The 22,069-nt window shown below is 41.5% G+C and overlaps 3 protein-coding genes across 3 annotated transcripts; all 3 read right to left on the minus strand.

Moving 5' to 3' along the window:
- Window positions 1-92: 92 nt before the first annotated feature.
- Window positions 93-6,338, minus strand: LOC127777825 (leashin-like). Its single transcript, XM_052304446.1, has 5 exons — window positions 5,966-6,338; window positions 5,027-5,123; window positions 4,856-4,899; window positions 4,633-4,719; window positions 93-3,977 (listed from the first exon to the last, which is right to left on the minus strand). Exons 1-5 carry the CDS (start codon window positions 6,107-6,109, stop codon window positions 435-437), a joined length of 3,915 nt encoding a protein of 1,304 aa, XP_052160406.1. The 5' UTR covers window positions 6,110-6,338; the 3' UTR covers window positions 93-434.
- A 4,188-nt stretch (window positions 6,339-10,526) lies between these two features.
- LOC127777426 (putative xyloglucan endotransglucosylase/hydrolase protein 1) lies at window positions 10,527-12,491 on the minus strand. The gene is made up of 4 exons (XM_052304018.1): window positions 12,127-12,491; window positions 11,882-11,982; window positions 11,534-11,733; window positions 10,527-11,234 (listed from the first exon to the last, which is right to left on the minus strand). Exons 1-4 carry the CDS (start codon window positions 12,341-12,343, stop codon window positions 10,829-10,831), a joined length of 924 nt encoding a protein of 307 aa, XP_052159978.1. The 5' UTR covers window positions 12,344-12,491; the 3' UTR covers window positions 10,527-10,828.
- Window positions 12,492-14,788: 2,297 nt separating this feature from the next.
- Window positions 14,789-21,503, minus strand: LOC127777697 (uncharacterized). The gene is made up of 17 exons (XM_052304308.1): window positions 21,091-21,503; window positions 20,247-20,453; window positions 20,070-20,128; window positions 19,785-19,922; window positions 19,311-19,385; window positions 19,126-19,209; window positions 18,941-19,002; window positions 18,728-18,797; window positions 17,513-17,588; window positions 17,298-17,428; window positions 16,710-16,769; window positions 15,986-16,060; window positions 15,800-15,904; window positions 15,627-15,722; window positions 15,464-15,544; window positions 15,261-15,362; window positions 14,789-15,184 (listed from the first exon to the last, which is right to left on the minus strand). The coding sequence occupies exons 1-17, from the start codon at window positions 21,443-21,445 to the stop codon at window positions 15,116-15,118; spliced, it is 1,845 nt and encodes a 614-aa protein (XP_052160268.1). The 5' UTR covers window positions 21,446-21,503; the 3' UTR covers window positions 14,789-15,115.
- Between the last annotated feature and the right edge of the window lie 566 nt (window positions 21,504-22,069).

Raw genomic sequence — 22,069 nt, forward strand, 5'->3', positions numbered from 1 at the left:
ACAGGTTGTCCAAGAAATTATTTCTGAAATTTGTGGATGAATTGAAATTCAAACCACAAGCCACAAGGCACAATCAAGAACAGCTCCACAGATTATCAGAGAGAAATGAGCAAAAGCACACAGTAATTTGCATAAATATCATTTACATCATCCGATGTACAACAAATTAATCAAGCCACACGCAAAATCTATATTGTAAGTATGTAAAGCTCAAATCCTCAATGCTGCTCTCCTCCTAATATGGGGAGGGGCTTATTGCTTGTGAGCAAATCAAATCAATACCTATAGTTCCTTTTCTGTTTTCCCTCAAATTTTACAACTCAAGCATTGTACAAAACAAGAAAACAAGCAAAATGGCAAACCAAAGTATCAACAGTAGTATCCACCCATCTGGGTTAAAAACTGTGTACTGTTGCTAACTAACTGTAACCAGCTCAGGCAGTTTCTGTGGTGTCTGCTTCTAGTGAGGGTTTGTCAGTGGCTGTTTCTGTGTCACCTTGCAATGGCGCCTCCTCAACGGCAGCATCCTCCGGTGATGACTTGGTCGCGCCATCTTCTTCTTCCTCTGATGGTTTGTGAGCCTCTGGCTTTTCAAGGTCCATGCTATCCTCTGATGGCTTGGCGCTGTCATCATCTTCCACTGATGGCTTATCAAGAACCACACTGTCCTCTGATGGCTTCGCACTCGCCTTGTCTTCCTCCAACGGTTTCTCAAGACCAGCATTGTCCTGTGTTGGTTCCACACTTCCCTTGTCTTCCTCTGGTTCCTTCTCAAGAGTTACAGGGTCCTCTGACTGCTTGGTGCCAGCATCATCTTTCTCCGATGGCTTCTCAAAGGTCGTACTGTCTTCTGGTAGCTTGGCACTCGCCTCATCCTCCTCCAATGTTTTCTCAAGAGCATCATTGCCTTCTGATGGCTTTACACTTCCCTCATCTTCCTCTGATGCCTTCTCAAGAGTTATAGTGTTCTCTGATGGCTCCACGCTGGCGCTATCGTCCTGCGGTGGCTCCTCAAGAGCACTGCTGTCTTCGGATGGCTTTATGCTGGCCTCGTCGTCGTGTTTTGGTTCCTCGACAGCTATGGCACTTTCTGATGGCGTTTCTATGGATGCACTGCTCTGAGATGGTGCCTCCTCAGAAACGTTGCCGTCTGCAGCTTTGCTAATGCTTATGCTACTCTTTGGAGTGTTATGAGGCAGGGTTTCAGTATCTGGGGTGCTTTCTGATGGTTTATCATGAACATCATCACTTTCGATTTCCGGTGGCTTCTCATCCTCGACAGATGCATCATTTTCAGGCTCCAATGGCTGCTCAGTTGACTTGTCAGAAGCTTCATCAGTTTGAGGTTCTGATGGAACCTCGTTAGTTCTATCACTTTGATGCAGCACTGGTGTCTCAACTCCAGTTTGAGATTCTGATAACACCTCAGCTGACCTTTCAGCAGCTGCATCAATTTGAGGTTCTGCTGGATCCTCGGTAACCACATCACTTTCACGCAGTGTTGCCTTCTCACCTGCAGTTCGAGATTCTGATGGCTGCTCAGCCAACTGATCAGAAGCAGTATCTCTTTCAGGTTCTGATGACTCCTTGGCAGTTGCATCACTATTATGCTCTTGTGGATTCTCTTCATATGCTTCGTGTTGAGGTTCCAATGGCTGCTCTGAAGCTGCAGCCTTTTGATTTTCTAATGGTTGCTCCGTTGCAACTTTAGCAGGTGCAACATCTTGGGACTCTGACGACTGGTCAGCAGCTGGATCGGTGTTAGCTTCTAATATCTGGTCAGATGTCTTCTCGGCAGATACAATGCCTTGAGGTCCTACTAACTGCTCAGCAGTTGGCCTGATTTGAGCATCTGATGAGTTCACACCAGAAGTGGCATCACTTTCAGGCTCGGTAGGATTCCCAACATTGGCATCAACCTGAGGTGGCTTCTCAAGACTGAGATCACTTTGTTTTGTTGTGCTTTCAGCATTAGCTTCATTTTGAAGTGGCTTCTCAGCAGTCTCTTCACTCTCGTGTGGCTGCTCAGAAGGTTCATTGGTTTGCGGTAGCTTCTCTGCAGCATCTTCTTTAGATGGCTTTTCGGTTAGAGTAGCAGTTTGAGATAGCTTCTCAACAGCCATGGTACTTTCTGGTAATTTATCTGTCAGTATCTCCCTCTCAGAGATTTCCTGATGAGCTGCATCACTTGGAGATGGTTCTGACATGGCTTCTACACTTTGGGTCAGGGGTAGCTCGTCAGTAGCAATATCAGTCTGTGATGGCTTCTCATTTTCAGCAGTGTTTTCTGATGGCTTCTTAGATGGTTCAGTGATCTGAGATGATGCTACAGCAAGTATGTCACTTTCTGACAATTTTTTTGTGGAAGTATCAGCTTGCGATTTATTTGCAGTAAGTGGTAGTTTTTTGGCACTTTCACTTATTTGTGATGAATTCTCTGTGGTAGCACCATTGTTCTTTTTATCTTGAATGATCTGTGATTTGTTATCAGCAGTCACATTGGTTTTCTCTGCTTCTTCAGCAAGTACACGGTTTTGTAACGGTTTGTTGCTACATATATCCTTCTCTGGCTCTTTTTCTCTAGACACGCTTCTTTGCCATGGCTTTTTCACAACCACGCCGCTTTGGAGCGGGTTGGTGCTAGCCACACTAACTTGTGATGGTGTCACAACCGACGCACCGCTTTGCGATTGCTTTTCAGTTGGAACATTGCGCTGCCACAATCTTTTGCCCATTCCCCTGCTTTCAGGTGTCTTTGCATCAGTTACACTGCTCTGGGGCTGTTTCTGGAATCCGATGTTACGTTGCCATTGCTTTTTAACCACTGCTGCAGTGCTCTCTGATGGCTTTACATCATCTGCACTGGTCTGTGAAGGTTTCTCCGTGATTCCACTGTGTTCCTGTGGCACAGTGGGTGTTGTACTGGTTTCTGCCAGCTTCACATCGATAGCACTGCTAGATGACTTCTCAGTGTCTGTATTGTTCTGCAGTGGCTTCTCCGTGTCTATATTGTTCTGCAGTGGCTTCTCATTGACCACTTTGCGCTCCCATGGCCTTTTAATTGATGTGGTGCTTTCTGATGGCTTTGTATCATTTGTAAATGATGACTTCTCAGTTGGTCCACTGTTCTGTATCTGCGCCTCAGCAGCCACAGCACGTTGCCATGGTTTTCTGATCAATTTGCTGTTTTCTGATGGCTTCACATCATCTGCACTGGTTGATGATGGCTTATCTGATGGCGAAATGCTCTGCGGTAGATTCTCCGTAGCTACCCTCCGTTGCCATGGCCTTTTTACCACTGTGCTGGCAGTGCTGCTTTCTGGCTGTTTTGCATCAACCCCATTACTTGGCAATGATTCCTCAATGGCAGCACTGCTTGGAGTTGACTTTTCAGTGGTTGTGTTACTCAGCAATGGCTTATCTGTGGGAAGATTGCGCTGCCATGGTTTTCTTACGGCTGCACTACTTCCTGATGGCTGTAAGTTAACTGCACTGCTCTGGAATGGCTTTTCTACACTGCTTTCCAATGGCTTCTTGCTGACTACATGACTATTTGACTCACCCTTGGTAACCCTTTCCCCTTCTTCTGACCTCTGAACTGTTGTGCTGCTTTCTGATTGTTTTGGGACATCAACGCTACTTTGTGATTGCTTTTCAGCCACAATATCGTCTTGTGACGGTTTCTCAGGAGTGAGTTCACTTTCTAAAGGTTTCTCAGTGAGCCCATCACCTTGACCTGGGCCTCCTGGATTCTTGGTAGCATCTTCATGTTCTGGTTGTTTCTCGATATCCACTTTTGCATTTGGAGTACTATCCTCAAAATTGCTGAAGTTTCCCTTAACCATAAATAATTGAGAGTGATGGGTCTTGCAATAAAGTTTGCCTTCATGTGTGACATTGTTGGATGGGCTAAGAGTACAACCTCCATGGGTGCAACGGAAGCATGATTTATGATATGAGCTCCCGTTAAGATTAACCTGCAAAATATTAATTGAATTAATCATTTCTTATCGGTTATCCTAACATTGCATTCTACTATAGCTTACATAAGTTAGCCACAGAAAATGATTAATGCAGTAGTATGAGGGAAAAAAGTATATAACGCCCAAATATTGCTAAAATTATAGCATATTGGCATGTAATAAATGTGCTCTTAAATATTGTCAAAAAATAGGTCAATGAACTGATTCTACAACATTGTGAAAATTTGACAGCAATTCAGTATTTTAGGAAAGGGTATAGAAAAAATTTGACAGCAATTCAGTATTTTAGGAAAGGGTATAGAAGTCTCCATTTGGCTTAGCTTGCCACTCTTTTTGCTTGTGAGAAGAAAATTATTGATACTTAATTACAACTGGAAAACTTTATCAGATGTAGTAATTCTAATTATTGTGGATATATTCTAATAACAAGCACGATAAGATTTATCGCATTAGCAGTTGCCACTGAATTAGTCTTGTGATGGAGCACATAAGATGATGAGGCCAACTACAATGCTCAATTGTCAACCATATCATAAATAGAAGAGCGCTTACATGATTAATTCCCTGAACAGGAGAACAGCTGTTGGTTTATAACATTTATTGAAGTTGAACAGGGGAAGATTAAATAATACAGTAGTATAATACTGACCTTTTCAAGAGGGTACACAGTCTTGTTACAAACTACGCACTTGTCTTGTGTGCCAACAAACATGCTAGAGAATCTGTTCGGTTGCCCCTGCAGTTTGGATAACATAAAAGAGGAAGTGGACATGAATGTTATGTCCTCTACATCAAAGCTGCCAAACAATTTAGATACTAGGGACGTGCTTCAAAAACATAAAAGAGCATATCTTAGAAATATATTACGATACCTTGTTTCCATTCGATTTTTCTGCTTTAGCTGATTTTGATGTCCCTGGCATAATATAGTCAAAATTTAGGGCAGGCCTAAAAATCATGAGACAATAGCAACAATTTCGAGGTAAAGACACTAGCAATAATTAAGGCATCAAGCCCAGTGGATTTAGTTTTCTCTTCAGTACCTTCAAAACTTTTCTCCAAACTGCCGGTTGATTTCAATATCTGGTCATAGTGAGGTTTGCAATATAGGACACCTTCGACAGAAGAATAGTTACTAAACTGTAAAAGATAATAAAAAAATATTAGCTGGTTTCATATATGTAGCTTAGTTGCAAACAGAACAAGATAGGTCTAGTTCTAGCTAGTATGATGAGGCATAAAGATTTAGTGTGATCATTATTATTCTCAACAGAAATATACCAAAACCAAGAAAAAAACATGCTAGCTGCATTTACATCCATGATGCATTGAGGACAGCATGATTAATTCCATGTTATTACTTTCAAAAGGCAGGCTAATCATACGGCACTCACCAACAGCATAATACCAACCTAGCAAATCAGCCAGCACTATATTTAATAGGTGAACCAGTCAGTTCAGGAATATGATGAACAGATAACAGTTGTACCAAAAAAAAACAAACATTTATTTGCTACCCTATCCATTCCAGTCCATCCCTCATGCCACAATAACAAGAAAAATAATTGGGATATTTACTAAGACGCCAAGAAATTGCGTCGAAGATGGATTAAACAAATAAACCGTGGTTAGGCAAATTTACTGATGCTTCAATAAAAAGGTTCGTTATCACATAAACGGATAGCAAAGTGATTGGTTATCCAGTTAGTCAATCACAGTCGCAACTTGATTATTGAAATGAGCATGCAACCTAACTCCCCTCTTCGACTGGTCTCGAGAAAAGAAAAAAAGAAAAAGAAAAAAGCAGGCCATACAGTACAGCAACAACAACTAAAGCATTCCAAGATGGATATGATTTCAGGAAGCCGATAGTACTCGCAATAATAGCACGACCCAGATTAACAAAAACAAGGCATAAAGCCAGTACAAAAAAAAAATCTGGTAATTAATGGATGGATCGAGCAGAGTAGGGGACGGGGGACCTGGAGGGTGGCCTTGCAGTGGGTGCAGCGGAAGCACGGGCGGTGGTAGACGCGGCCGTCGGCGGCGAGCTCCTCGACGGGGTAGACCGTCCTCCCGCATGAGTCGCACTTCTGCGTCGTGCCGCCCCACGCCGCCGCCGCCATCCCGGCTTCCCCCCCTCCACCTCCGCCTCCGCCTCCGCGCCGCCCTGGATGCTTCTCGTTCTCGCCGCGCGCGCGCGAGGTTGTGTGTGTGTGGGGAGGAAGGTGGTGGGGAAGAGGAGGAGGAGGAGGAGGCGATGATGATTAGTGAAGGCGAAAGCAGCGGCAGCACAGCTCAGCTTGGGGGGAGTCGTGGAGGGAAGCGTTGGCGAATAACGGGGAACGGCAGCGCAGAGGAGACGGGGGAGTTGGTGCGGCGTGCGCTCAAAAAGGAGGGAAGAGGAAATGCTACGGGCACTCCAACGAGAACAAAAAGGAATAAGAGCCTCGTCTTTTCGCTTACGCTTATACTTATCAGCTAAAATTTAAATTTTTAATCTTAAATTTAATTTAAATTGATTTTGAGGTTTATTTTACTCGAATTTTATTTTTCAATCTTTACTTTTAAATCGCTAAGAACACGTTTATAAAAGTTTTATTTACAAATTATTTTTTACGATCAATTTTACGTGCGGTTAATAAGCTCGGCCTATTCCCCATATTGACGGGGCCATAATTATCTGCGAGACTGCGACTGCCCTACTAGAGACATGCATAGTATGATGTGCTATGTTAGTGACACTAACTACACATAAAGTTAAGCGAAGGATCGCCTCTCTCTACTAGCCTTTAAACTTTGACCTAATATTGTCTGTGTGATTTTGAGCAGAATGGAAAACCCATAGATGAATACATGTGAATTGTCCAATGCATTTTATACTTTATCAGTTGTAGATGGTACGCGCTAGCATAAGCGGTTATCCGTGGTCATCAATGATCCATTGCGTTATATGTGTTGGTAGTGTTTTTCATTCGTTGTTACTATACTAGACTGTTTTATAATTATTTTTAAACAAGTTGTTCTTTTATTTCTCTTACATTTCAAGCAGTATGATCACTTGCGTGAATAGGAAAAAATAACTTTCCCAACGTAAAAGAAAGTAATTTTTTTTGTCAAATGTAAAATTATTGATCGTTAGACAAGAACACATATGCAAATAAGGCATCATCTTTTCGTTTATACTTATGCTTATAAGTCAAAATTTAAATTTTCAACCTTAAATTTGGAGCTGATTTTGAGGTTTTTTCATCGAAATTTATTTTTTAGCTGTTGCTTTTAGATTGACAAGAACACGTATATAAAAGTTTTATTCACGAATTATTTTCCATTTGCAAATAAGCTGTTTCACTGGATGGCTCCGTAAATGTTGCATCACACGAACACAAGGTTAAATAGGAACCTGTCATGTCAATAAAGTTAGACTGTAAGATAGCATCTACTAATATTCATTTAACCGTTTTAGAAAATGGATTATTAGACATTTGGTACATAAAACATGTACTCTCAGCATTATCATTGCCTACTAAGGGAACATTTATTTGCGCCTTTACCATTCCATTATCCAGAGCCCACCCAAACACGAGCATGACACGCAGACCCTACACTATCGTGCACCCACATGTCAAAAATAACAAACAAGAGTGTGTCTGTGTGTGCAACCTCTCCGTGACCGTACCATTTCACCCCCCGACTTTCCCCACCGAAGTGGCCCCCGGCGACGATTTCTTTCTTTTCCTTCTTTCCCCTCTCCAAATCCGATCCAGCCCGTCGCAGCCAACTCTTGCCGGTGCATATCTCCTCCGCTTTCTTCGTACTCACCATGCATGTACCTACCCTACAAGTTCCACTGACAGACCCTGCCTCTTGGTTGAAGGGCCCACCTGTCATGCAAAGGGGTAGCCTACCACGGTTGATCGGGGGTTGCGGATTGGGCTTATTATGGCCGATTCGCCGAAAGTGCAACAGGGTGTGGCCCCACCGTCCGGCGCCGTCGATGTCATCCCTCCCGACGCCGCGCGGCGCCGCGAGCGCCGTCCGTTTCTGGCGGAGCCCGTAGGGCGCTGTCGCCCACCAGGGTTCACAATTCAGCCCCAATCGTTTGTCACGTATATAAATAAAAAACTTATATATACGTATTCTTAACGATCTAAAAGTAAGACTAAAAAACAAACTATGATAAAAAAACCCAAAATTAACTTTTAAATTTAAAGTTGAAAATTTAAATTTTAAATGATAAGTATGGGCGAAAAGATGAGGCTATAGAGTTGATCGCAACAGCTGCAGCAAACCTAATATAATGTCTACTACTGTAGATACAACACGAAAAAAATTTACTAATATACTTATTTTTTCAATAATTTACGTTTATATATCTGTATTGTAAGGATTTATAAAAATATACCCATCCTGCAATGGTCCCACAACTCTAAAACACGGGTGCGACGGTCCCGCAGATTCAAAACGCGGGACCGCGACGGTCACGCGTGACCAAAACGTGGCACCGCCATAGTAGCGATTTTTATCAATGCGTTGACACTGTTCACACAATGTTTTATAATGTTCACACACTATCTGGCACTGTTACTATTTGGCACTGTTTGCATGCCGGTTCCGCACAATGGGTCTGCGGGATTGCCTAATAAATAGTGCTAAACAGTCTTTAAAACAGTACTAAACAGTGCCGATCGGATAATAAAATCGCTCTAGCCGCCGTGCCGTGTTTTGGTCGCGCGAGATCGTCGCGGTCCTGCGTTTTGGATCTGTGGGACCGTCGTGGTGCAGCACTACCGTCCCGCGGGACCGTTGCGGGATGGGTATATTTTTACAATTTCTTTCCATGCATATATATAATGGCAAATTATTGAAAAAATAAGTATATTTGCAAATTTTTTCCGATACAACGCAGCCACAGCCATAGCTTGCTGCAAAGCAGCACAAAAGATCAGCCCCTATATCGGATCAAAATCCACTCACAAGCTGTATCATCAGATTTCGTGGAACCTATTAACAAACAGATAAAATCCGGCAAATTTTATCAAAAGTTTAAAATTCACTATGGATTTTTGAACTTAACGGAAAAAAAAGAGTGGTTTGTATTTTTAATCCGGTTTTCACGAAATCCAAATCGGATCTCACTCAGGCTTGGTTCGATAGATGAGTTTGAAGAAGGATTTCCGGTGCACGCGAAACAAGAAAACTCACTAGCAAATGATTAATCAAATATTAACTATTATAAATTTAAAAAATAGATTTATTTAATTTTTTTAAAAATAACTTCTATGTAGAATTTTTTTTTAAAAAACACACATCATTTAACAATTTTAAAAAATATACTAATGGAAAATAAGAAAAGTTAAAGTTTGGAGTCGAAAGAAAACTGTGAACCTGATCGCTACCGTCGTATGGGTGCGGTGCCGCACGCCCGCACGGCGAGAGGTGGCTGGGCTGGCGAGCTATTCGAGTACTCGTATCAAACTAGACAACGGGGCGAGCTTTCGGGCAAAAGAAAAATGCGATGGAGTGCGGCCGGTTTTTTCTGTTGGCTGTAAAGCGGTTGGTTCTTTTCCGCTGGCAAAACCTTTCGTTGCGGCGCACACGGCCAGCCGGGCACCGCGCACATTCTGCCGGGCCGGGGGCCTCTCTTTTGCGGGCGGACTCCTGGTCGCGAATCATGGCGCTAGCTTGCTTCGTGCACGCACGGGCGGGCACACGGCCGCGGAAAGCGTACGTACGTGCTCGCCACTGGAGTACGACTCAAATCGATCGGATATCCCGTGCAAATGATGGTGTGGTGTGGTGTCCCGGGATCGTTCGCTCGGCGGGCACAGCAGAGAGGAGGAGAACGAGAGCTTTGGCTGCGTGCCGTGGCGGGAGGTGGAATGGACTAATGGGGGCGACGGCCCGTCCGAAATAGTATAGGTTTTGGATGCGAGAAACGGCCCAACAATGGCAGTGGTGTCTGGGCCTCTCTGCCTGAGGGACACACGGACGCACAGGGCACTGTCGGTGTCAATGAGCAGCCTTGCACTGCAGTGGCAATCGGCAACTTGAATTCCATCCTCCTTCTAACCCATTGGTGTGACCTCTACAACCTCCTGCTTCTTCTTTTTTTTTAACGTGTCCTGTAACTCAGACTTAGGCCCTATTTAGTTTCAAAGTTTTTTTTTCAAACTTCCAACTTTTCATCACATCAAACCTTTCATACACACACAACTTTTCTATCACATCGTACCAATTTCAACCAAACTTCCAAACTTCAGTGTGAACTAAACACAACATTACTAAAATGTGACTACAATAGACAGGTATAGAAAAAAATTTTGGTTGCAAAATTGTACTAGTAAGGGCTTGTGTAGTTCGTGAACGAAAATTTTAGGCTGTGTCACATCAGATATATGGACACTCATTTGAAGTATTAAACGTAGACTAATAACGAAACGATTTTGCTTGGAAACTGCGAGATGAATCTATTAAGCTTAATTAATCCGTCATTAGCAAATGTTTACTATAACACCACATTATCAAATCATGGCGTAATTAGGTTTAAAAGATTCGTCTCGCAATTTACACGTAATTTGTGTAATTATTTTTTTTACTATATTTAATACTCCATACATGTATCCAAATATTTAATGTGACAAGTGAAAAATTTTCGTTTCGAAACTAAACAGGGCCTAAGTCAAGAACACACCATATTTATATACGTCCGTAATCACAACCTTTCCGAATTCCAATGGATGAACACGGGGCTTAATTGCTAATATATACCAGTATACTGCTGCACCTTTCATCCTCGCAATTAATTCTGCTAATTTTGTGCAGTGAATTTATTCACAGTTAGCTTAGGTGAAGCTGCACTCGGGTGGCGGCACTGGGCGCTTCTTGCTCTTGTCGGTGCAGTAGTCATAGGTCAGGTTCCCCCTCACGCCATCGTACGCCGCCTGCTGCGCCGCCGTCAGCCTCCTGTACTCGCCGCCGTTCCACCACCACGTGTCCGGCGACCCGCAGTCGTCCGAGCTGACGCCGCCGCCGGCGGCGGCGGCGCAGGCGTCGACGGCGAAGCCCTGGAAGGCCGCGGTGAATGGCGCGCGGGCCCAGTCGACCTTGGTCCGGCCGCCGTCCGTCGCCCAGTCGGAGGCGTCCCACACGCTCCCCCGCGGCCGCATCGGCTTCGCCGGGAACTCGAACTCCGGGCCCCGGCTCGTCAGGTTCTTCAGCACCCTCACCGGCGTCTCGTCCACGAATATCCTGCCAAATAATTAATCAAATCGATGGCTTGTACATGTGATTTGTCTTAGCTTCTACAGAATTCAGGTGGTCATTTTGTAGGAGTTAGATTTATCCAGGTTTTAAATCTCCGTCTAGAGCTGCTTGAGAAGGGTCAACTGCTAAATGTTATAGCCCGCTATTTAAAACACTGGATTTATCCCATCGCTTATTGTATGTGCAAGTGTTTGTTGGTAGAGACGGAAGATGTAACTATTTCTACTATTTGTTTTAAAACAAAAGTGTATATAGCCGTCATGGTGACATTGAACTGAGCTTACACGAGGTGGAAGGGGTTCCAGAGGATGGAGTAGTCATGGAAGTCGGCAGCGGGGTCGAACCAGAGGCGGAGGCGCTGCTCGCGGTCGCCGTGGCCGCCGACGAAGACGTTGGTTTGTAGGGTGATGGGGTTGCCATCCTTGTCGCCAAGGAACTCGAAGTCCACCTCGTCCTGCACGTCCCTGTCTGGCTCTGACGCCAGCTACCCGTGCAATTTCAGAAATAAATTAAATTAATTGTTACATTCAGTTAATTACTGGTGCTTAGTTTTTAGTCAATATTAAAGAACATGTGATAGGAATTAACACTTATATAATTAAGTGAAGTTGATTTAGCAGTTTAGCACTCACATAGTAGGCTGTCACAACGCCGGCAGTGTAGCCGGCAGGAACCTTGATCCTCATGTGGAAGAACCCTGAGCCGTACATCAACTTGGACCTGAATCCAGCACCTGCATGCATGATAATTAATTTGCATGATCACATCAAGCTAGTTAAGCATAAAATAGAGAGAGAAAAGAAGCAAAAACTATGATCAAGCTGATCTAAATGCTGAATCTAACAGTGTCATATATATAATCTATCTCTGTGTATACCAGAGCTCTTGTCCATGGTGAGGCTAATCTGCGTGCCCTGGTTGACCAGGTGGTAGCCGTCTCCACCATATGTTGCCACGTAGTTGTCGTCGAACACCGTCGCCACCGCCGGCGGCGGCGCCGGCGCCGGCGGCACACTATCCACGGCCAGGAGGAGGACGGCGATGGCGATGAGGTGGAGGAGGAGCAGCCATGGCGGCTGCACTTGGAAAACCATATATATACTTTAGCCAATGTTTGCTAGTACTAACTAATTAATTAACTCGATTGATTATTGCAATGGAGAAGTTCTTGTGTACGTAGCTCACCTAGCTAGCTAGCTAGCTAGCAGTCCGTTATATAGTGTTGATGTGTCTTGATGATGATCTGATCCGAGCTAGATTTGATATATAGTAGCAATGATCATCAGATGGAGATTTTTCGATCGACAGGAGGATGATGATGCATGAAACGGATTGATTTGGGAAGGTGTGAGCTGTGGAGTGTACGTTTGATCTGCCTGCCTGCCTGGCCCTGAGAGCTTCTCATGGAGTTCGAACAGAAGCCAACTTGATTAGCGTTGTGTGTACGTCAGCTTACTTGATTAGCAAAAACATTGCCTTTGTTCTATCACCTGTTACTAAGGGCAAGTACTATGATAGATGTGACTACTATCTCCAAATTTATCTATTTTATTCACTCATGAATTAAGATGCAACACATACAATATATCGTATTTGGTACACAAATACAAATATCTCTAATACTCTCACACCCTTCTTGAAATTAGTGTAGATGTTGCCTCTTGACTTAGGGGTGGCTCATCTTCTCTCTCCTCACTTCTCTCCTCCACCTCATCACTCAATCTAATATGGTATTTTTAAGGGCAACATATGGAATATTATAGTACTTGCCCTAATGACTTCATCTTTGATAGGTCACAGGAAAGAAATTAACCGACACAAATAACTAGGTCATCTTTTACGGGCCGTGTCAGGTAATATTCTCACCCGATACGGACGGGGCTTATTTGTAACGTGCATCTTTTAATTACCACTCTCCACCCATCACTGATGTGGTCTTTTAGAAAAAAAATGGTTTTATCAGAATAAATTTCCACAATATATATACAAATGTTTTTCTTCACACATGTATATATATATATTGTGATCGACTGATCGTGGAACATTCCACCACTCATCATACATTGGAATAAATTTCCATACACTGAAAATTACAACTAGCATGTATTTGGTGCTAGTTCATTGGTTTCATTATTGTTATTTGGTTGTCTCCTGTGAGGACTGGCATATGTATTAAGGGCTTGAGATTTGAGAATTCGTATGCTAGTGATAGTGGTTTACGGATATAGTATTAGTCCGGCAAAGTTTAGCTAGAGTTTGGCTTGTGTCTTCAGTTCCTTGAAACACTTCCAATATTAACCAAATTATTGCACTTGATTTAGAGAAATGATATGGGGAAATTGGTTGCTGACAAGATTCCAGAGAATAGGCACGGTGAAAGACACACCAATTTCGTGATGTCACCAACCAAACCAAAACATTCCTTTGCCACGGCAGGATTAGGGTTTTGACCACGGCAGGATTACTAGCTGAACAAATTCCGTCCAACTACAACAAATATCGCCTGACACAAACGACAACCAATTCAATCTGAGGACTAGCCTAGTAACCAATGGCATCGACATCTCCCATTTTTAGTTTAATTTGTGTCGAACTGTCGATGAACGACACACTCTAGAATATCCCAAGTAGTAGTCTTAAACAGTGCTTTATTACATATGTTGAACAAGATCACTGACAACACGATAAATTATTGTAGTAGATTGCAAGAATCATTATATGTCACAATTGGTACTTTGCCATTTAAGAAATTAAACATACAACCACGCAACATCGATAGGAGTAAATTTGGTTTGCATATCAAATACAGAAAACTGATCAAATAAGAAGACCGGCGCATATAAAATTGTTCTCCCAAAATAATTTGCATAGCTTTAATACATAATGTAAAAAGATGTCAAACTCAGAGAGCATCGATGAAGGCAAGTGTGTCTGTGCCATCAACAATTAAACATATGATTGGCACTCGACATATCTAAGAAATATATGATGGAAAATTATATAGTAATGCAGCATGAAGCATGGTGCTTCCTAATCTTATATGCTTCCTCATTTGAGAAAGAAGCATCTGCATTAAGGAAATCATCCAAGGAATGCCCAGCAAGGGATTAGCATATTTCCATGGAATTATAACAATTAAACATGAACTCAGTCAATCCCATTCTACATGGATGATCTTGCAAATTTGGATCATAACGTGTATTCTTTGTGTGACATTCAAAGCATGCTATTGTTGTGGACAGTGTGCCCAACACCGACAGATGTGAGGTCTGCATAATTGAAGATCATCACATGTGCACATGGATATGGCATGAGTCAACAGGTTTAAAGAACACAAGACGAGCACAAAACAAAATCCTTGGGCATGAACGCGGTTATACCGGGAAGACAGGAACTCAAGTACTACAATACTCTCTCCTAGTTCTAAAACAGACAAGCTATCGTATGCACAAAGTACAATAAAGGACAACCAATGACACTTAAAAAGTAAAAAACTAGCATAAGAGCAGTTACTGCTCAAAATTCAGACATGCAAAGAGTGAAGCCATTATAATATAATATATAATGTTCATCATATGGTCTATTTCAACCAATATGAATGATCAATTTGAGATCAATGCTTCCAGAAAAAATGCATATGGACAGTTCAATGACTAACCTACAGAGTTAACTAGTTTACCAAAATTTTCTATGACAAGCATAAATCATGCTCTATTGCTCTTCCCCATGTTCTTCTTTCGTTTCTTCAAGTAGTGCCAAAACAACCATGATTGTGTGGCTAATGATGCAGAAAGTATCCCTTCCAAGCAGAAGTCATGGTTTAGGCCATTTTTTCGAAGCTACTTTGCAAAAATAAACAAGAACACCTAAAAGAAAATGTCTATTTCCTTTTCGCTCATCTCATATACATGATCCCGTGCCTCAGACAGAGCAACCTGCATTGACTCAACCAGCATGAATAAAACATAACTCAAATGACACCATGAATAGCCAACTGGTTCGGCAACTGACCTGTCCAAATTTAGTGAAGAAGTTGTTTGCAAGATTTAATGATGTGACTGCAAGATCTTCATTAGCTTTAAGTGCTTGTGCCAATGCAAATGCTCCATCATCCTGTTAGGAGCATAAAGGGTATTGAACATGGTGGAGATCTGCATAGACCCACCAATAGAAAATACAAAAAGAAAAAGACACTGCATTTAGTGTTTACTTACTCTAATCTCATTAAAGCCCAGGTCAAGTGAAGTTAAAGATTCATTGATGATCTTGAAACTTCGAGCCAAGCAGATAGCACCCTTCAAAAAGAGAAGGATCAGAAGGCATGGGTATGAATCAAAGCGCAAGTTATAAATAAAATTCAACGAAGATTGTGCATACATCATCTCCAAGTCCATTTGCCCTCAAATCCAATGTAGATAATGTTGTGTTGTACTTCAAACAATCAGCAACAAATTCTGCACCTGATACACCTATCTGCAAAATATGTAACCAGGCTGAAGAGGATATAACTTAAATCTGCATCCGCGATTCCATTCAGTTATGAAGATTACCTGGCACCAACCAAGTTTAAGGGTTTGGATTTTCCCATTGAACTTGAGAACATCACAAAGAGCCTTTACCCCCTCTGGCCCAATCGGATTATAGCTCAACTCCAACTACAGACAACATTCAGAATTAGTGCAAGTACAGCACTACCTTCTTGTGCAGACTAAAAAAGTCAGAATAAGATGACTTACTGTTGTCACCACTGAATTATCCTTCAGAGTTTCAGCTATTGCACTTACCCCTTTAGAGTGAATGTTATTACCACCCTGCAAATTTAAAAGGCTTAAGACCTAGAGCATGTGTATACCTGTTTACAAGAATATTTGGAATGCTGGGACATCTAAAGAATACGGTTCCTTTTTTCCCTCCAAAGTTCCTCTATTCTGAATAAGGTTTGTTGTATAGGTTCTACACTCACTTTACAACATTAGAAAAGCAACCCTGAAGGTTATGGGGAATTCAATAGTCCATGGATTAAGAGATACTAGCATGGCAGTCCCGCACGTTGCAACTGATCCGAATAAGTATTATAATATCTAATATTACAATGAAGACAATAATTAACATCAAATCTAGAAAATTTATAGTTTACTACATGGAGACGATCAATCACATAAATATACAGATGTGCAAATAATGCAGTTTCTTTAAGAGAATCATGCAAACAACCATATACTTGTCTACATATATCTAACCACAAAAGATTTATTGAAGTAGGACTGGGTCAGTGGGTGAACTGTAGACGGTAGAACACACAATCAACTGAACTACTCTTTATAAAAGAACAAATATATAAAGAGGAGAAACCTGAAACTTTGTTCTGAGATTATATGGTGATATTATAATAATAATTTACAAAACAGAGGGTAGTATATGAAACTCTTGGGTGTTATTAATAGTCAAATAGGTGCTTACCAAGTCTACAGTAGAAATTGTTTTATTCTGTTTCAGAGCATCTGCAACCTTTTCAGCTCCCTGGTGACATTCATATTAATTTATGTTACAAAACCAAACAAAATCACCTTCCTTCTCTAAAAATGCCAAACAAAGTAAACATAATTACATAAATGTGTACCCATTTGATACGTTGGATCACATGTGAAAAACCATGTATATGAATTAAGAAAACAAGTAAATCTCCCGCTCTTTGATGTACTATGGAGTTAAAGAGTGATAGGGGTAGCATCGAATTATAAAGTATAAAATAAGAACTGGAGCATCATGTATATGTCAATTTTACAAGAAACAGGATTTAGGCAAGAAGTTTAAACCTAAGTAACTAACAGCCTAAGTTCTAAAGCAGTACTCTATTTAGCTCATAGTTCCATAATAGCAGAAATTATATATTGGTTTGGCATAAGCATCATTAAATGCTTAATAAAATCTTGCGGGTGTTTGATAAGCAAATTTCTCTAGCTTGATCATGTCCTATTATATGTAGCAATCAGAAAATTTCAGTCACTGGCATAAAACAGAACAGGTAAATGATAACAGAAGTACTACCTCATCACTTATATCGTTCATGTATAGACTGAGCCATAGTAAAGACTTTGTCCTTTTGATGAACTCGGCAACATGAAGAGAACCTTCAGAGGTAATGTTGTTGTTGCCAATATCCAAAACAGTGATCTTCCCTGTAGTTCATCCAAGCAGGCCAAAATAGGGGTAAACTAATCCCGTAAGAAGCTACTAGTTGATTTGTTTAGTGCAGAAAATACCTTTGTGAACAGACAACGCTGACATCAATGCACGTACTCCCTCATTCCCAAAACCATTGCCATGCAAATGAAGTTCCTAACAAAGGTTTAAAACAATCAACAATCTAGTTATTATGGTATAATGAATGTGCACCTGACTAATTAAGAAAGACAGGAACAAAATACCATACATTCGAAAAGAAAATTGAGAAAAATGGTAAAACAATAGCTCATGGAAAAATTTCCTAGTTTACTATTGAACAAAAGGTTGTAACTTGCATGGATTCTTAACACATTGTTTGCTTTTAGTAATACATGGTATTGGTGTTGAAGGAGTTTAAGGATATCAGCTAACCAATACTCCCTCCGACCCAAAAAAAGTGAATCTAAGACTGGATGTGACATATTATAGTACAATGAATCTGGACAGAGGTATGTCCGGATTCGTAGTACTAGGATGTGTCACATCCAATACTATATTGGTTTTTTATGGGACGGAGGGAGTATGTGACAAAAATTTCATATTCCAATAGGAGTACAATTTTCCTTAAATTGAGTAAAATTTAATTAACTGGCCTTTAAGATGCACGTGTTGTGTATTGCTGGCAATTTGATCCAATTTCTTACACAACATAGAGAGTTCAGCACAAAAATGCGGGTGCAGTACATGGACAATCACAACTGTGCACTGCTCCCCATGATTGCTGCAAACTTTAAATTCAAAGCACTTTGAAAGGGTATAGGATAGTACATGTAGCTTCACATGCCTTTGGAGATGCATGTATCTATTATATGGGTTCCTTTTTTGCTTGTAGGTATCTATGATTATAAGTGCAAAAGCTAGTCTAACAATCTTATGCATCGTAAAAAAGAAAAAGAGAAGGTCTAACCATCTTGTGCCATGCATCCTTTAATATTGAGAATGTCACATTTTTAAGTGCTCACGTTTTTTAAACATCCACTCAGCATTTCAACTTTAAATTTGAGAAGAAAGTCAATATAGTACGAAACCATCAGAAAGAAGTAGGAGAGAAATTTGGTTGCATGTGATATCATTCATACAAAAAAGTACTTACCCCATCAGTAATCCAATATAAATATTGTATGTCCCTAATATAAAATAAAAACAAAAAGATAGAATGGCATCTGGTTTGCTCACAAGATTTGCAACTTTACCAAACATTCGAACAATCAAACTACACTAAAGTATTTCATCAAGTATGTGTGGAGTTGTACCCTCAAAGTTTTGTTCCCTAGAATTCCTTTTGCTAGGCTGGATGCACCAAGAGGACCACCATAGTTGCCACTAGAGTAAATAGACAAGGTACATGTCAGTTAGTTCCAGAAAATGAACTACCAATGTAATCACTACCGCAGTATCTCAGCACAACTTCATATGCACACTCATCATATATCACATATAAAGCCACTGGGTTGTGAGCAACTAACTTGACAAATAAGCTCCGTAGCACATTATTCTCAAGGAGTGCTTCTGCAATACTTGCAAAACCCTGCTCCAAGAAAAAGGAGATATAGTAAATAGCAATCCTTCAATAAACAATCATATGGTTAGTTTTTCTTTTCTATTTGTGATTCAAGTGCATGTCTTCGACGAAGTGGATACATATACATACGCTGTATTCTATTGTGTTGTTGCTGAGTTGTAAAGTACATATCGTCTTGTTCTTTTTCAGCATATCCGAAATTGCTTTTGCCCCCTGAAAAGAAAATATCATGTTACATTGCAGTGCACGCGCATGAAACAACACATAAAGAGTGCAAGAGAGACAGAGAGAGGGAAGGAGGGAGAGATACAAACCTCGTCTCCAATATTTGTACTGTTCAATAGGAGCTTCTGGATACCTACATTCTCTACCAATATATCTGAAAGACACTGTAAGTATTCATGAGTGTTACATTCAGTCAGGAGGACTTAGTTAAAGTTAAGTTTACATCTATACATATCATGCTGGGTAGGTTCTATCATATTTGCTCCCAATGAATGATAATATCAGCAAGATGAGTATTTGAATAATCGATAAACTATCACAGTGTACAAACTCCAGTTAGGCATAAAGGCAAACAATAACAATGCAACTCGTAAAAGGTGCTAATGTGAAACAGCCAACCTTTTGATAACAAGTTAAAAGGTAAGTAATAACATGGTTATGTAATCATATGAGTTCAGACTTCAGAAAATGAAATTAAGAAGAGACATTGTCTGCATAGTATACATCACACCAACAATCTACAAAAACAAAATGATACGAAGAGGCAATAAGATTGAGAAGACCTTAGCTCCTTCGTCTCCAATGGCATTTCCAGATAAGTTGAGAGATTTTAAGGCTGTATTTATCTGAAGAATGCCATCAAAGGCTTCTATCCCCACAGCTGTTATCCCATTGCCAGAAAAGTCTACCTCTTCTGCACTCTGTGAATACAGAGAACAACTCGTTTTCAAAAAGTATTCAAAAGAGCTAGTATATTAGTAAGGAAAAATCGGTAAGAAAGTAAGCATGTACTCATGCTCATATATGGATTGCAACCAAAACAATATATGATATATCGGATATCTGACCTTGTTATAGGCTAAGCTTTCTGCTAGAAAAAACAGACCCTCATCCCCAAATTGACGACCTGCCGAGTAAGTAAAGTTTTAAGTGTACAATATGCAACACAAATCTGAAGGCTCAGAGCTTGGTTTCAGCATTTTCTTTCAAATATTTTAACTTAAGTACACATAGACTCTAGTTACCTGCCATGCTAACATTTTTCAGAGTCCTGATTTCCTTATAGAACTTATTTAAATTCTTCCTTGATTCCTTTTCAGCATTAAAGCTTGCAGATGTTGACAAATTGGAACCAGCGGCAAAGGACCACATGATCCCAGAAGGGGTAGATTCTCCAGAACTCTGGTCCTTTGTCTTCCCGGGAAGCAAATTCTGAACCACCCTCCATATGACTGTCCTCTGAAACAGAGAGTTAGTATTGATTCCACACACCGCAGAAAAAATTACATGCTCTGTAACATAACGTGATAAAAATATGAAAAGTTCGGCATAATAATCCCTCTGTTTCATTATTTCATATTATAAGTTGCTTCGACTTCTTTTGTAATCAAACATTTTTAAGTTTGATAAAGTTTTAAAAAAATATATAGCAACATTATTAACACAAAATAAACATATTATCAAAACATATTAAATGTTAGTTTTAATGAAACTAATTTATTGTCTAGATGTTGATAATTTTGTTCCATAAATTTAATCAAACTTTAAAAAAAATGACTAGAAAAAAGTGAAAGCGGCTTATAATATGAAATGGAGGAAATATATAGCATCTAACGGTGTACTAGTATATCCGCGAGAGATATAAATGTTACAAGCCCTTGAGAAATTCGCATGAGCTTGCAACTGTGGTAATTGTGCACATATTCAGATATATTCTACCAAGTCCTGTGAAACGATGCCATCTAATGTGCAGGGAACAGAGCTCCCCACGCATGTTGGATCAATGGGAGTCGAATTGGCGAAGCAAAAGGATGCGCCGCGGCGGGGGAGGGGGAGGAGGAGGAGGAGGAAACAAGGCAAAGGCCGTACCAAAGCTCAGGGCGAGGACCGCCGCGGCCGGGACGACGTACGGCGAGACGCCCCTGACCGCCGCCGCCGCCGCGGCCGCCGGTGGTGCCTCCCCCTGCTCCACGCGGTACTCCCTCCGGCGCGCGCCCCCGCGGACGACCCCCCCGGGGGGCCTGTCCGCGCTGCCGTCGAACAGCTCGCGCGCGGCGCGGGTCACGGCGAACGAGGAGGACGCGGGCGATGCGTGGCGGGACGAGGACGAGGAGGAGGGGAGGCGCCGATGCGGCGGCGTGGGGAGGGAGAGGTGGTGATGGTGGCGGCGGCGCGGGGCGGAGGGGATGAGGACGAAGGGCTTGAGGAGGAGGGAGGACTCCATGAGAGGCGGGAGGGGTGGTGTCGAGATGGAGACGAGGAAGGGGAGAGTCGGAGAGGGGGGAAGGTAAGGTTGTGGATCATGTCAGGTGGGTCAGGTTTTTTTGGTTTTTTTTTTTTAGTATTTTGGTTTAGCCAGTTTTTAGCCTGGCTGGCCAATTCAACCTTTTTTTATCTTGATTTTTGATTCGTTAAAACGATATTTATTTGAGAGGAACCAATTTAATCTATAGATTTACAAATTTTGCGTATGGAGGGCACTCTTTGTATTAACCACTCTTTCCTCTCGAAGCAATAGTCATCCAACATAAACCATGAGTTGACATTTGGAAGAATCCTAGAAGATAGCCACTAACAATCCTAATGAGATGATGAGGTCACTTCTCTTAAACTAAGGGTCTATTTGGTATAGCTCCAACTCCTAAATTTAGCTCCAGGAGTTTGGTCTGGAGTGGAGATGTGGAGCTGCCTAAACCCAGCTCCACAACTCTAGTTCATTTTGTGAGAGAGCTCCACCCAGCTCCACTCCTAGTTTTGGTGGAGCTGAAACTGTTTGGCTGAGCTCCAGCTCCAGGAGGGGTGGAGCTGGAGCTGGAGCTGTGCGAAACAGACCCTAATACTCCCTCTG

This window comes from Oryza glaberrima, chromosome 6, assembly GCF_000147395.1.
Source record: "Oryza glaberrima chromosome 6, OglaRS2, whole genome shotgun sequence".
Classification (NCBI taxonomy): Eukaryota; Viridiplantae; Streptophyta; class Magnoliopsida; order Poales; family Poaceae; genus Oryza; species Oryza glaberrima.